The 14240-nt window shown below is 37.1% G+C and overlaps 1 protein-coding gene across 2 annotated transcripts in view; it reads left to right on the plus strand.

The window, feature by feature from the left end:
* TECPR2 (tectonin beta-propeller repeat containing 2) overlaps window positions 1–14240 on the plus strand; it is a 45973-nt gene that overhangs the window by 582 nt on the left and 31151 nt on the right. For both annotated transcript variants that reach the window (XM_075103957.1, XM_075103958.1), the window contains exons 2-9: window positions 4764–5048; window positions 5162–5290; window positions 5713–5844; window positions 6853–7010; window positions 8126–8438; window positions 9226–9358; window positions 10708–11172; window positions 11818–12812. In XM_075103957.1, the coding sequence (XP_074960058.1) occupies window positions 4815–5048; window positions 5162–5290; window positions 5713–5844; window positions 6853–7010; window positions 8126–8438; window positions 9226–9358; window positions 10708–11172; window positions 11818–12812 (2559 nt within the window). In that variant the 5' untranslated portion in view covers window positions 4764–4814. The remainder of the gene's footprint in view (window positions 1–4763; window positions 5049–5161; window positions 5291–5712; window positions 5845–6852; window positions 7011–8125; window positions 8439–9225; window positions 9359–10707; window positions 11173–11817; window positions 12813–14240) is intronic.

Below are 14240 nucleotides of genomic sequence, written 5' to 3' on the forward strand. Positions count from 1 at the left end.
GGAATGGTTTGAAATACCTGCCAAGATATAGAAACACACTTAAGGAAGGAAGGTTTCCTAGAGAAGCTGGGTGTCCCGAGGCCATCAGAGCGAGTAAAGCCTGGTTTCCGCTGCCCCCCTTGTGCAGTGACCCCAGGTGCTCTTTTTTCTGTCCTTTCCACCTCTGTCACCTAAGTTTGTGGGTTTGTTTTTTCTTTTTTTCATTCAAAATAAACTTTTCTGAGCCAAAACGGCAACATTTCATGAGTCGTGTAGAGCAACAGGCGTGTTAATCGGGTAACTGCGACCTGAGTGCTGGCTGGCCCTCTGCCCGCAAAGGGGATGCGTGAAAGCAGAGCTCCCTGCTTCAGTGGGGTGCGAATTTGTGTTCTCCCTTGTGCTTGGTAGCTGTTTGCCCTGAAAAGTTCCGGAGGTGTGGCAGTCGGGTAGCCTGCTGCTTAGGCTGAAAATGTGAGAAGTATTAGAAAATAAAACCACTTTTCTCTTTAGTTGGCAGGATCTAGCTGAGATCAGAGACTGTTGTGTTTAGCTGTATGAGTTTGTTCATACTCTGAAGAGCTTAAATTTAAATTTTTATGTCAAAGAATAAAAATAAAAGAGCTGTTGTCCCTCGTGTACAGGCAGGGCACTTGGGTTCAGAGAAGTGTGGTGACAGCTTTAGTCTCCTGTGGTCAATCTGTGGCACACCATGGCACTGAACCTTTAGCCACTGCCTGTCTGTTTAACCCTGGGATTACCTCTCACTTTAGTTGCCTCTGTTAGGCAGCATTGAGCTTTATTCCTTTTTCTGACACTGGAGAAAATTTAAAAAAGTTTGTTTTTCAAAACATGGCCTTGAATGCAATATTTAAAAGCTTGTTGTGAACTTTGTGAGTTGAGAAGGAAGGACTTTCTTTGTCTGGCGGTTGGTTTTGCTGTGCAACATATGGTATTTTTCTCTACTTTATCTCTGCTGCAGGATAGCTGCTTAGCACAAGCTGATTTGCCCTGTACAGCTGTTCTGTACTTCAGAGTAACAGTGGCTGACACAGTGAACATGGCATCGAGTTCCAAAATCTGTCTGAGAAAACAGATTATATCCACTGTGTGCCTTTGATTAAAAAACAGATAATGTATATTCCTAAAGCTGTTAATAAAGAGACTACATGTGATACGCAACTGTGATTAGGGGGATGTTTGAGGACTTTAGGCTCAAAAGCAGAGAATTGCGGTGGTTGTGCAGAGTTTTTAATATATAGGCCTCTAATCCTTTATATATTTGTTTTGTGTAGATTACTTAATTAGCAGTATTTTTAGTAAAGTGATGATTTGAGCTTTCAGTTATATGTTTTCACAGAAGCAGTGCCAGAGTTTTGTTAGTCTATAAACCACTCAAGATGAAACTAATTTGTATGATAGCAAGAAGTTATAGTTTATTAATACATTTTTGATTGTACAATGTGAATGGGTTATAGAGAACAAAACTTAATATCATTTTTTTATAACTTTGCCATCAGAGGAGATTGAAATAGGATTGTGTATCAATTTTATGAAGAGTGAGAGCCATAGCCTGACAGCAGGGTTTTTTTTTAAATTTAACTTAGTATATGAGAAGAAATACTTCCTCCCAGTGTTTTCTATGGGGGGGGAAAAACCCCTGTCAAACTCTTTCCACCCCCCCATATCTTTTTTAATTAAGTGTGAACTTACAAAATATGCTTAAGGTTGCAGATAGGGTTGTTGTAGAGGAAATGGTAATAGTCTATTTGTGAATAATAGAAATTTCCATAATTACATGGTTTTAATGAATTATTATGTTTTTAACAGTTTAGTTGAGCCAGAAGGATAAGTGATGGAAGAGAAGGAATTTTGAGGACTTGCAACGTCCTTTGGCAGCTGGGGACTGTGAGCTGGTTCCAGCTACAAGAGCAGCTTGGGATGACGACAGATGTGAATTGTAGGAGTGACAAAGACTTAAAAAACAAAATATGTGAAATTCATGAGGCAGTAGCTGGGGAGCGGTAGAAGTTGAGATTATACAGATGATTATTTGTGTATGTGAGACTCAGGACAAAGAATGGGTTTCATTTTATTAGAATAAATAAATAAATAAAAAGACCAGCAGCTAGTAAAATTACTAAACTGGCAAAGATGCATGTTTAGAACAGCAAACAAGAGACTTCAGCAGTGGGTTCTCTTTTTATTTAGTTGACTGTAGGTAGAAGGTAGTAAATACTGAAGGAAAGGGCAGGAGACCTAAAACACAGGTTAGGAAGTAGATGTATGAAAATATTGGAAAAGAGTGGTGATGCACTGAGGTTATCTGTTAACTTAGTAAACAACTCTGAAAGGAGTTCTTCATTCAGAAATAGTTTGGACACATTAATCAGTTAATCCTTGTGATATTTTATGAAATAGGTGTCATGACAGGTAGTAATCACTGGAGGGGAGTGGAATTAATTTCTAAGCTCTAGGACGCAGTAAAATTTATCACAGTTATGAACGTCAGTAACTGCTGCTAGCTTATTTACTGGCTGTTTTTGTAGCACAGATAAAATATGGGTCCAGTAACTAATCTTTATTCTGGCAGTCTTGTCTAACATGGGCTTGAATGGGTAATGCCATGCAAGTAATCCCTTTGGATTTTGTGGAATTGTATGTTGACAGCAAGTGTTGCAGGGCCCAAAGCCAGTGTGCCGAATCCTCTTGCACAATAACTTAAATACTTTGAAAATGGACACATCAGAGCTTTTTGCAGTAATGGAAATATTAAACTAGCAGCTATATTTTTTCTCTAATTTAGTTGATGTACACTGTAAGCAATGTGTGAAGGTGCCAGACAAATACCATTTTTCATCCTTAGAGAATTAAAACTAGGCAGAACAGTACATACCACACAAATTGCAGAAGGACTATTTTACAGAATAATTTTGAGCATTTGGAAGCATTTCTGACTTCAGTTGGCATATTTCTGGTTTTCTTTTCTCTAAGGAATTTAAAACTGCTGAAGCTTAAGAAAAATCTTCAATGTTACAGGCTCAAACAACTGTACAAAACTCTTCTTTATAGAAATCCAAAATCTGTATCTTGAAAAACTGCAGGTATTTTTGGCAGATTCTAAACGGTACTGTTAATCAGACTTGCTCATGGCAAAATGAAATTCAAGAAGTGAAGGTTTCTTTCCTTTTCTGCGTTCCGAAGTCATCCATGAGGAGAATACTTACTGCTGCAAAATGTTCTTATCAAGGCTGTCACCCCATGATGAGAAAAATTACTGGGTTTAATTAAATTTTTAAAATATTTTTATGTACATCGTAGTCATATCATCTTTTTCTGAAGATCCCAGTACATTATTACTATGATGAGCTCTGACTACATTTTTTTTCTTGCAGAAGGCAAACAGAATCTTTGTTTCTGTTTTTCATAGGAAGATACTAGAATTATCCCCTAAGTATATTTACAGCATTGCTCATCAGCATGAAATTATTTGCTTAACCATAAAGGGAAACATGGGCATATGGTGCTTTTTTCTGTTTGCTCCTTATCTTTCTAAATTGAATTGCTATATAGATATTTTCCTGTGTCTGCCAAACTGGGATTTCTTTCATTTTTGCATTGCTTCTTTCTTCCCACATTATTCTTATTTTTGGATTGTTATTTGGTTATATAGCTGATGGAGCTCTAACTGAATTGTTTCTCAACCATGTTTTTCTTGAGGTGCAGGGCATTAAGGAGTTGAGCATAAATACTAGTTTGATGCTTTGATCTCAGAACGCTGTCAAACACAGTGAGTATCCCATGCTCTTAGCACTGGGAAGATTGAGGGTAGAGTTTGCAGATAGATGAAGAAATATACTGCATGGATTGTTTAGTGTCAGAGCCCTTACGGTTCTTTCACTAGCCAGATGAGAGAAATATTGCATTTGATCTCAACTTTGACAAGCTGTTGTGATTTAACACCAGCTGGCAACTCAGCCCCACACAGCTGCTTCCTCACTACCCCTCACAGGGGGATGGGGGAGAGAATTGGGAGGGTAAAAGTGAGAAAACTCATGGGTTGAGATAAGAACAGTTTAATAGGTAAAACAAAAGCCACGTATGCAGGCAAAACAAAACAAGGAGTTAATTCACGACTTCCCACCAGCAGGCAGGTGTTCAGCCATCTCCAGGAAAGCAGGGCTCCATCACCTGTAACAGTTACTTGGGAAGATAAACGCCATAACTATGAACATCGTGCCCTTCCTTCTTCTTCCTGCCAGCTTTATATGCTGAGCATGACATCATATGGTGTGGAGTATCCCTTTGGTGAGTTGGGGTCAGCTGCCCCAGCTGTGCCCCCTCCCAGCTTCTTGTGGACCCGGCAGAGCATGGGAAGCTGAAAAAGTCATTGACTAGTGTAAGCACTACTTAGCAGCAACTAATAAATCTCCACACTATCAACACTGTTTTTAGCACAAATTCAAAACACGGCCCCATACTAGCATCTGTGAAGAAAATTAACTCTAGACCAGCCAAAACCAGGGCACGAGCTCACAGCTGCAAGAAAAAGTTGTTATCCCATATTTAATGATTACTATATATCCTTAGATATTGGCAGAAACCTAACAAATAAGCTTATTCTTAAGAAAAAGGTTCTTCTAAGAATAACTTATATTCACTAGAGGAGTTTAACTTGCTTTTTCATTATACAAAACATTTCTGCATCCCTACTTGCTCTAAATGGAGGCTTTCTGTTAACCATTTACTCTAAGTAGTTAATGACGTCTCTTACTTTTGTCTTTCAGATTTCCTTATGTGGTCAAGTAGATGTGTTTATTTCAGCCTTAAAGCTGCTGATGCCAGTGCTTGCTATGGCATCTGTGGCTTCACCGGTTATATTTAAGGAGTTTTGTCCCTTGTATTACCTTCTCAATGCCATTCCTACAAAGGTCCAAAAAGGCTTTCGCTCTATTGTGGTATACCTCACAGCACTTGATACCAATGGAGACTACATTGCTGTGGGGAGCAGCATTGGAATGCTTTATCTCTACTGCAGGCATTTAAACCAGATGAAAAAATATAATTTTGAGGTAAATACTAACATCTACTCTCATCTCTTCTAATGAAGCTGCATTGCTCTGAATTGAGCTGCTGTTTGTCTCTCATTAACTTTGCAAGTTTCATGTATGGTTTGTTTCAACAGGGGAAATGTGAATCTATTACTTTTGTAAAGCTGTTGAGTTGTTTTGATGATCTGGTTGCTGTTGGTACAGCCTCAGGTCGGGTTGCAGTTTTTCAGCTTGTCTCTTCATTACCTGGAAGAAACAAACAGGTAAATCTCTGCATTTGGCTAAACTTCTGTGAGGTTTAACATGGTGAATCCTAGTAGAGTGTTACTGAGATTCTTTATAATAGTGAAAACCAGAGAATTTTGCCTGACGAAATATCTGTGAATATGTTTTAGGCATCATACGTTAAGCTTATAAAAGCAATAATCTTAAAGCATGCTTTTCATTGCAAAAGATGTATTTAATAAAAAATGCTTTTGAGAAATTCCTTATTTGTTATATTGGCTGAGCTGTTTGGTGGTGGGTTTTTTGATTGTTTATGGAGGTTTTTTGTGCTAAATAAAAAATAGAATGACCTGCATGTCTGTACTTGGTCTCCGATTTATAGGTCAGAGTCACTGAATAGGCTTTGTGTCTCCATTTTCTCTTCCCCTCATTCATGTATTACCTTGGTATTGTTTCACAGCTTCGGAGATTTGACGTTGCAGGTATCCATAAAAGTAGCATTACAGCTTTAGCTTGGAGTCCCAATGGAATGAAATTATTCTCTGGAGATGACAAAGGGAAGATTGTCTACTCTGCCCTAGACCTAGACCAGGTGAGCATTTATTATAGAGACCATAATTCCCATTAATAGTTTTCTGAAAGAATGCTTGTGTGTTTAAATGTTTAGGAGTTAATTGCTTAGTACAATGTATTACTTTCATGGGAAGGCATGTGGAAAAATATTGAAATACTGGAGGTATTTTGTGACCTCACTGGCCTTAAGACTCAGTAAAGATTGCTTTAGTGGTACGTGCACACTTGGCCAAGTATGCACACACTCAGCAAGCCAACCGTTGACTATCCTTCACAACTGCCTTACTGTTTAAAAAAAAAAAAAAAGAAAAAAAAAACCCCAGTGGTGATCCTTTCATATTTTATCACATTTCTGTCTGAAATAACTATCATATCTTCCTTCAGATTTTAGCCAGTACTTCCATTTGGAAATGGTACTTTTGAATGATGTGACGCTGCTGATTCACTGTATTGATGAAGTACTTTCAGAATTGTTCAGCATCTCAGTCTGGAGTGTAGAATGAAGTAATATTTGGGTTCTACTGGGTGACCAGCTTGTTGCCAGTAAATAGAATTTTTCTAATGTCATGTTAATTAATACAGACATAAACAAAACAAGTACTAACTTGAATTTCTGTATGGGAGAAAAGTTTAAACAGCCATCCTGATTTACCTATGACTGTGCCTCATTTGATTCGACAGAGTGGTTTAACATCTCCAGATGTAACAATCGTGTCAGCATTGTATGACTTGGCAGTGGAGAAGAAGGAAGAAAATGTGTCCTAGAGTTTCTGTTGATTTCAAGTGAAATGTGTTAGGCAACCGAGAGAAATTGAATTTGTGCCATTGTGGTACGCACAGTCTAACTCGCCTTTTGCCCGCATAATGGAACCCTACGTTCATTAAGTGAACTTCGTGCAATGGTAGTTCAAAAGCTATTGTTTGTTTATTTGTTTTCTCTTTCTTGGGCTTACTTCTTTGAAGTGTTAGTTATTACCTTGTATTTTTAGAAAGGTTGACTCCTGTTAATTGGATGTGTCTTTAAAAGGGTATTTGCAACTCCAGCCTTGTATTGGAAGAGCCATCTTCAATTGTGCAGTTGGATTACAACCAGAAAGTGCTGCTTGTCTCTACTTTACAACGGACTCTACTTTTCTATACAGAAGAGAAATCTGTCAAGCAAGTTGGAACACAGCCCAGAAAAAAGTAAAATCATTAAAGCTCAATGCAGGCGCATCTATTAATTCTGGCTTTTCAGAGTGGATTATAGAAAGAGTGATCAAAGCAGTGAAATTAATACAACACAGCAGTCTGCTCATGAAAAGTTAGTTACGGTAGCTATGTGTGCTGAGACATGAAATGACAGTCCTACCTACTTAGAAAGTACATGGTTGCAAATTGTTACTTCCATATTTTTTGGGCACTATTATGCAAAAATATTTAAGATGTTTTCTCATTGTTTAAACCGAAATCACTACCACATTTCCTATGCAGTTCTGCTTGGTTTAGTGAGACGTGGTGTGGGCAAACATTGTAATCAGGCCCATCTAATGGGTGATGTAATAGCTGATGCAAGAAGCAAGTCAGCATCCCAGTTTTTCTTATACACTGAAGTGAATTAAAAGGGAAAATGTATAGTAAGCACTTAAAGTTGATTTGAAGGCTAGGAACTTCTTGAATAACCTTGTGGCATCTCCTACTGTGTCATCTCTCTTGGATATGAAGGAAGAGGGAAGCCAGCCGCAGAACAGCATGACTGACTCTATCTGGACGTAGAGGAAATGGACTCTTGAAAGAAGGTTTATAATGTATCTTTCAGGGTTATGAATAGTAAGAGAAATACCAAGGACTGTCTTATGTACAAAGGGTTTTCTTGGGTGATAGTAATGGTGGTTTTGTGCATGAGATGAAGATTGTAACAGTTGAGGTCTATTCCTTGCTTCTTGCAAGCACAGATTGTCAGTTTCTTAGCATTAGTCCGTAGTGTTTTGCGTGTGTTTTGTTAATTCTGGGAGAAGGATGACTGTGTAGTAGGATCTTTCGATGGACAGAGAGTACCATTAAGGCTATGAAGCTTATTAGGAGGAATCATTTAACTTTCCTAATAGATCTAGTGTCTGACATCTAAAGCTGAGGGAAAACTCTTGTTATTTGGAAGTACCATTCTTGTCTTACTGTAACCAAATTTGGACTTCAGACATTTGACTGACTAATCAAAGAATAAAACTTTTATTTTTGATAGTTGGCAGTTCTAGATTTGTGTCGTTAGCTTTAAAAAATGTTTCTAAGCTTTTAAAATAAATTCTTCTTTTGCATTTTAGCACAGGCAAATTTGGAGCATGTTTTATACCTGGCCTATGTAAACAGAGTGACCTGACACTGTTTGCTGCCCGACCTGGGCTTCGTCTCTGGAAGTCTGATGTTCACGGAACTGTTCAGGCCACATTTATATTGAAAGATGTATTTGCTGGAGGAATAAAAACTTTTGAACTGTATCCTCGTTTGGAACCACCTGACAGAGGAAGTTACAGCTCCCCAGAGAAACACCTTGGGCTTGTTTCATGTTTTTTCCGAGAAGGATGGGTGCTGACCTGGAATGAATATAGCATCTACTTACTAGACACTGTGAACCAGGTAGATAAATCTTGTGCGTGCATACTTTGTTTCTTTACTTGTTTTTGTTCATACTATGCTCTGAGACTCTTTTTTGGGTTATCCATTACACTTCTATGATTTAAACCCATATTTAAACCTACCAAAGAAAACTTTATTCTCTCCCTCTTCAAGTTGCCATTGCAATGATACACTAAATAGCCCAATATATTATATATATAAATTAAATATATATAAAGCTTTCAGTCCAGGTGTTAATATCATAATTCTGATACTTAGCATATATAAACCTAAAATCTAGTAATTAATGCAAAAAGAAGTTTTAAGCCTATAAAATGTGCCTGGAACTATTTATTCTTTGCCTTTTACTGCTGTTGGTGTCTGCAAAAAACCGAGTATTACATTTTATTTGGTAGAGAGTGAGCTGTTAGCTATTTTGTCGTCTTAAAAGTGTTATGAAAGTGAATACAGCTAATATCTTCTTGTCTAAATGGTATTAAACACTTGTATTCTGGCTCTTTTCTGCCACCGAAATGTATATATTGTTTAAGTTGTTATATTGTTGCTGCTAGTTTGGACAGAGAAAATTAATAGATTTATGGAATAAAAATTAGTATAAAAATGAGCTACATCATGATTAAAGGGTGCTTTCCTTTTTCTTTTTTCTTTGTTTTTGATAAGATAAAATCTTTATTCTGTAACTATATATGTTGATTAAATTCCAGCGAACATTTTTAAGAGCAGCCTCTTGTCCAAAGAGTGTGTTAATGTGATGCCAATTATTTCTTTCTCTGTTGACTCCTTATAGGCTTTGATTGGTGGCTTGGAAGGATATGGTGATATTGTGTCTGTGTCCTGTACCAACAATGAGATTTTTCTCTTAAAGGGAGATAGAGACATAATAAGAATTTCAAGTAGACCTGAAGGACTGTCATCAATAGGTTTGTATCAATTAGGAAACTAGTATATACCTCATGGAACATGGTGCCTATCATACTTTTTTAATATTTAAAAAAAAAAAACAACAAACCAACCCACCCCCCGCACCACCCCCAAAAAAATCTTCAGGTTATTGCCCTGCCACGTTCTGTAGAGTTACATATCTGCTTCTACAGAGTCTGATTGATTTATCTGACTATCTGAGCTTCTGTTTTGGCTGCAGGGAGAATGGGGGTGTTAAGAAATGAATTATGGTTCCCTTTTTTTGAGAGCGGATCAGTATTATCCTAGCCAGGCATCTCAAATCTTTGCATTTGAGACCTTATTCTAAACCATGATGCTGAAGCAATCTGGATTCCTGATCATGGTTATTTCTTTACTGATCAATCTCAGTTGTCTGGGTTGGAGATACCTGATTATATTGATTCTGTGCCACCTGTCACCACCCACATTCCAGAGGAAATCTCAGCCTTCCCAGCAATGAAAAGGAAGAACTGGAAACAAGCCCAAAGAATACTCACTAAAATCCCAAAAAGAATTTGAGAGCTTATTTTTTTTAATTTAATGCCACCTGAGTCCAGCATCTATGTTACTAGAACTTTCTAAAAGGGATTAATAATACTTCATTAACAATGGTGCTGGCTGATTTCTCAATCATAAAGATTGTAAACACCATTATCCAGTGCATTAGACTCACAGAAGGACTACTTATGCATTTAAAATACTCCATCTTAGCTTTGTATTAGCAAAATGCTAGTAAATATGCTATGAAGTCTCACTGAATGCTGGAGAACTTAACTTTCTTATCATTTCATATTAGTGATAGCTTTAGTCATTTAAGCAGTTCTTTGCTCACAAACTTCTAGGGGGAAGTTATTTTTTTAAACTTAACTTCCAAGTATAGTTTGAAAGGAGCCTTCTTGAAGTATATTTTCTTCTATTTACCGCAGTGGTTTATCTGGTAAATTCTCCTTGATTTCTTTTTTTCAAGATACTGAATGTTTGAGTGAAGAAGTTGAAGATACAGGGTGGCACTTCAGTGTGTGTTGTAATTGGGTCTTCCAAGCTGAAGACTGTACCATTCTTCATATATAAACATAAATTCAGAATTTTGCTAATATAAGTTTGATACAGGCTTTGGGGGATTGATTTTACTAAAATTATTTCATTTAGATTTACTTAAATGAAGTTTACATTGTGTATGTGCATATATATATTTGAAATGTTGCAAACATATAATTTTTTTCCATTGCATAAAGCTTCTTTTCTTCTAATACTCTCCAAGAACTATGCTCCTACTCACCTGACACACCAGTATTTACACTTTTATTTTTCTTTTGGTCCGTTTCAGATGTGAATTCAAAATTTCCGAATCCTTTAACAGATACGAGTCCTAAATTGCTGACCCCGTTATTGGTAACTGCATCTGTATCATCTAGCCCTTCAGTGGAAACAAATAAAACAATGGTTACTTCCCCTTCAGTTATTGGTGATAAAAATGACTCTTATTCTTTAGTGAAAGATGATCTGGAAACTCCAGTGCTATTGGAGAAAAGTTTTGATAGAGTGGGAGACTTGAGCAATGAAACAAGAAAAAGGGGCTCCTCTGTAGTAAGTGAATCAAGAAGCAGGAGCAGTTCAGTAAATTCTGTGGACAGTGGCTCTAGCTTTATGGTATGTGCGGACCAACTTTTGGAAGCTCAGAGGGAGGGTCAGCTGTCTTCACAACGGTTCAGCACAATCAGCTCTGAAGATTTTGATCAAGAACTCATTGTAAAGCCAATTAAAGTGAAGAAGAAGAAGAAGAAGAAACAAGGTAAGTCTAGCAGAGCTTTCCCTGCCACTGCTCATTATCCTAACGTGTCACTTTTGATGTTTCACACCAGAGAGTGTCTGTGTTGGAATGCTTGCTTTATATTATATTGTCATGCTCTTGAGCTGTTTGAGTGGTTGTGGTGGTCAATTTACATTTAAGATGAAAGTCTGTTTTTCAGGTGATAAATTGATTAAGTCTTTTTAGATATACTTTATTCTTTTAACTTTGCTTTATGTCAACATGCTTAAGGTTCTAATGTATGGGTTAATGGTAACATACAGTGGACTCTGCTTCCAGTTTTATGTTGGAATTGTGTAATATCTATTCATCCTTCTAGAATATTTTGCAGTGTCTTCCCTAGCCATGCTTTTTAGTTTAAAATTGTGTCAGTACTTAATTATTCTAATTGTTTTCTATATTGGTATTACAACTTTAAAATATTTTGCTATTAAGACTTTTTTGATTTTGTGTGTATCATTTAGTGTTGGAGTTGAAAAAAATCAGTATGTCAAAACTTAGATTTAACTCTATTCCCCCAGTGATAAAAATATTTTAATTTCTTACTGTGCAGCAAAATGTAATAGATCTTATTAATGTTATTCCCCTCCCTCCTTTTTTTTTTTTGTTGCTGTTTTGTGAGAACAGAAAGTGGGAGCAGGAGAAACCACAGCTCTCTGGAATCTACACCAATTTATGAGCGTCAGCTTTCTGGTGATAGTCCACATTCCTTGAATGCAGACTCCTTTTCCATAACTTCCAGCCTAATGAGTGGCAGCATTGATCATTTGAGTACTGGATCTCCAGATCAGGAAAGTGTGTTCAGTGTGGAGTCCCATACTATCTTGCAAGAAGATAATGGTTCAGAAACTTTCAGTGTTCTGCAGTCTCCTGAGTCTGTGACTGTACTAATTAATGAAGAAAATGGAGATATGGTTGATTTACAGAAACTTCCAAACAGTGACAGTGGCATGGGTACTTCAGCTGTTATAGATGCTTTGACATCTGTCTCTCCTCTGGTACTCACAGAAGACTTGACAAGCAGTGTTGAGGGTGAATGTAATGGTAGCGTGGTTTCTGCAAGCAATGAGTGCTGCCTTGGAAAGCTGAGCCAAGAGGAGGAACAGGATTTTTCTACATTGTATAAAATAGATGAAAATTTAGATAAAATGAAGCTGCAGGATACTGAAAAATCTTTTGAAGAGCCAGACCTTACAGACCAAATGTTTTTGGAATGTGAGAGGATACTTGGTATTCAGACATCACTGACACCAAAGGAAAGCGATGAAACTGGTAGGGAAGACCAACAGCGGCTCTCTCTAATACATAGTGCCCTGTCAGATCCTTCTGTGCTCCACTTAAACATTTCCAATGAAGTTTATTCAGATAACACTTACATTTCTGGACAGAATTTTGAAAGTGCAATCAAAGCTAAACCTAGTACTAGCACTGCTGAATGGGTATCGGACACTCATGAAAGTAAGACTGAGAAATCTGCCTCAAGTGATGAAGAGGATATTTATGGACATGGATTACCATATTCTTCCTCAGATACTAGCGTGCCTGAAGTTGGTGCTGGGCCTGGTTTCCAGGATGTGGCCAAGATAAGCACAGATGAAATGGTTCTGTTAAAATCTGATCAGGTATATGTTTTCAATTTAGTTAAAACACTTAAATGAAGCATTTCAGAAAAAACATTCATGTAATCACTATCCTTTCCTTCTTTAGGAAAGTAATTTTTTTATTACTTGATTTGAGTAAAAAAGTAAAGCATAAAGCCAAACAGCAATATGTGTTGTAACTCTTATGAAATGTAATTTATCAGTCGTCAGAATGGCTGATGTGTGCTAACCATGTGAAGAAGCTGCACTGGCTGAATTATTCCCAGCTCAACAAAAGTGCTGTCATAAACCCATCTGTTAAAGAGTGAATATTAAAACCAAGTCATGCTCAAAGTTTGCTCCTTGATTGGGTCTCCAGTAGCCCAAATTCTGCACGATGCTGTTCCTGACTTCAGCTGACTTCACAGGGAATTAATGCTGATTATCTCACATAATGGCCTCTGCTTGAGGATCATATTACCTGTAAATACTCAGAATAACGATTAGTCTTTCTTTGCATCCTAGACAGCAGTTAGTACTATTTAAAATGTGGACAGTTTTCCTTTTTCTGTTATCCCTCTTTCCTTCATTGTTATTTTGTGGGTGAACATTACCAGAAATAGTAATTCTCTAATATACTGTAGCAAAGAAGTACTAATATTAATTGTAAAATCTACAAAATTGCCGAAATCATCGGGAGTTTTAGCAGAAGTCTTAAGAAGGAAATACAGTTGTTCTAGGTTGGGGATTTTGTTTTCTTTTAAATCTATAACAGTGTTGTATTGAGATCAACCAAATATTTGTTGATAAAGGCTGAGTTATAAGTTGGTGATATTCTATTTAGAAACAGCTGCAGCCCAAAGTGTAGAAGAATTTTTGTTTCAGGTTATGGTATTCTTACATTCTGGAATGTTTGGTAAATTGCCCACCACAGGTGCTTACATTATAGGTCATGTATGCAGTGCTTGGGTTCCTCTCATGGAAGCTATCAACATTTTAAGATAGCAGTTTATAAACCAAATTTCTGCAATACATGGCTCCTGTACCATACAGAGAGTATCAGAGCTGAATATTTATCTGTCACTGCACTCCAGCTATCTTGTTCCCTTTGCTAATCACTTCATAGACAATAAATAATTTCCTGGACTACAGACAGACTATACATTTTAATGTATGCCTTTTTGCATCTGCCATTTCCTTTAAGTATGTGTGCTTTAAGTAATAAGAGAAGGTTTTCCACTTTTTGGAGGTAGGTGACAGTGTGGAGGTTTTGGTGGCTTTTTGCTAAAACTTTTGTTGTAGCAGTATTATTTTGCAGTACATACTATCTTAGAGAACATGGACAGGTGTAGTTTTATTTTACATGAGGAAATTTACCTTTTTTTAACCAAAATGTGGGAGCTGCTGTGCTTATATTGCCATTTTCTTGTGCAGTCTGAAGACACCTGACACTGTTCTGACTCTACAGTT

The sequence above is a fragment of the Phalacrocorax aristotelis genome, chromosome 9 (assembly GCF_949628215.1).
Source record: "Phalacrocorax aristotelis chromosome 9, bGulAri2.1, whole genome shotgun sequence".
Taxonomy (NCBI): Eukaryota; Metazoa; Chordata; class Aves; order Suliformes; family Phalacrocoracidae; genus Phalacrocorax; species Phalacrocorax aristotelis.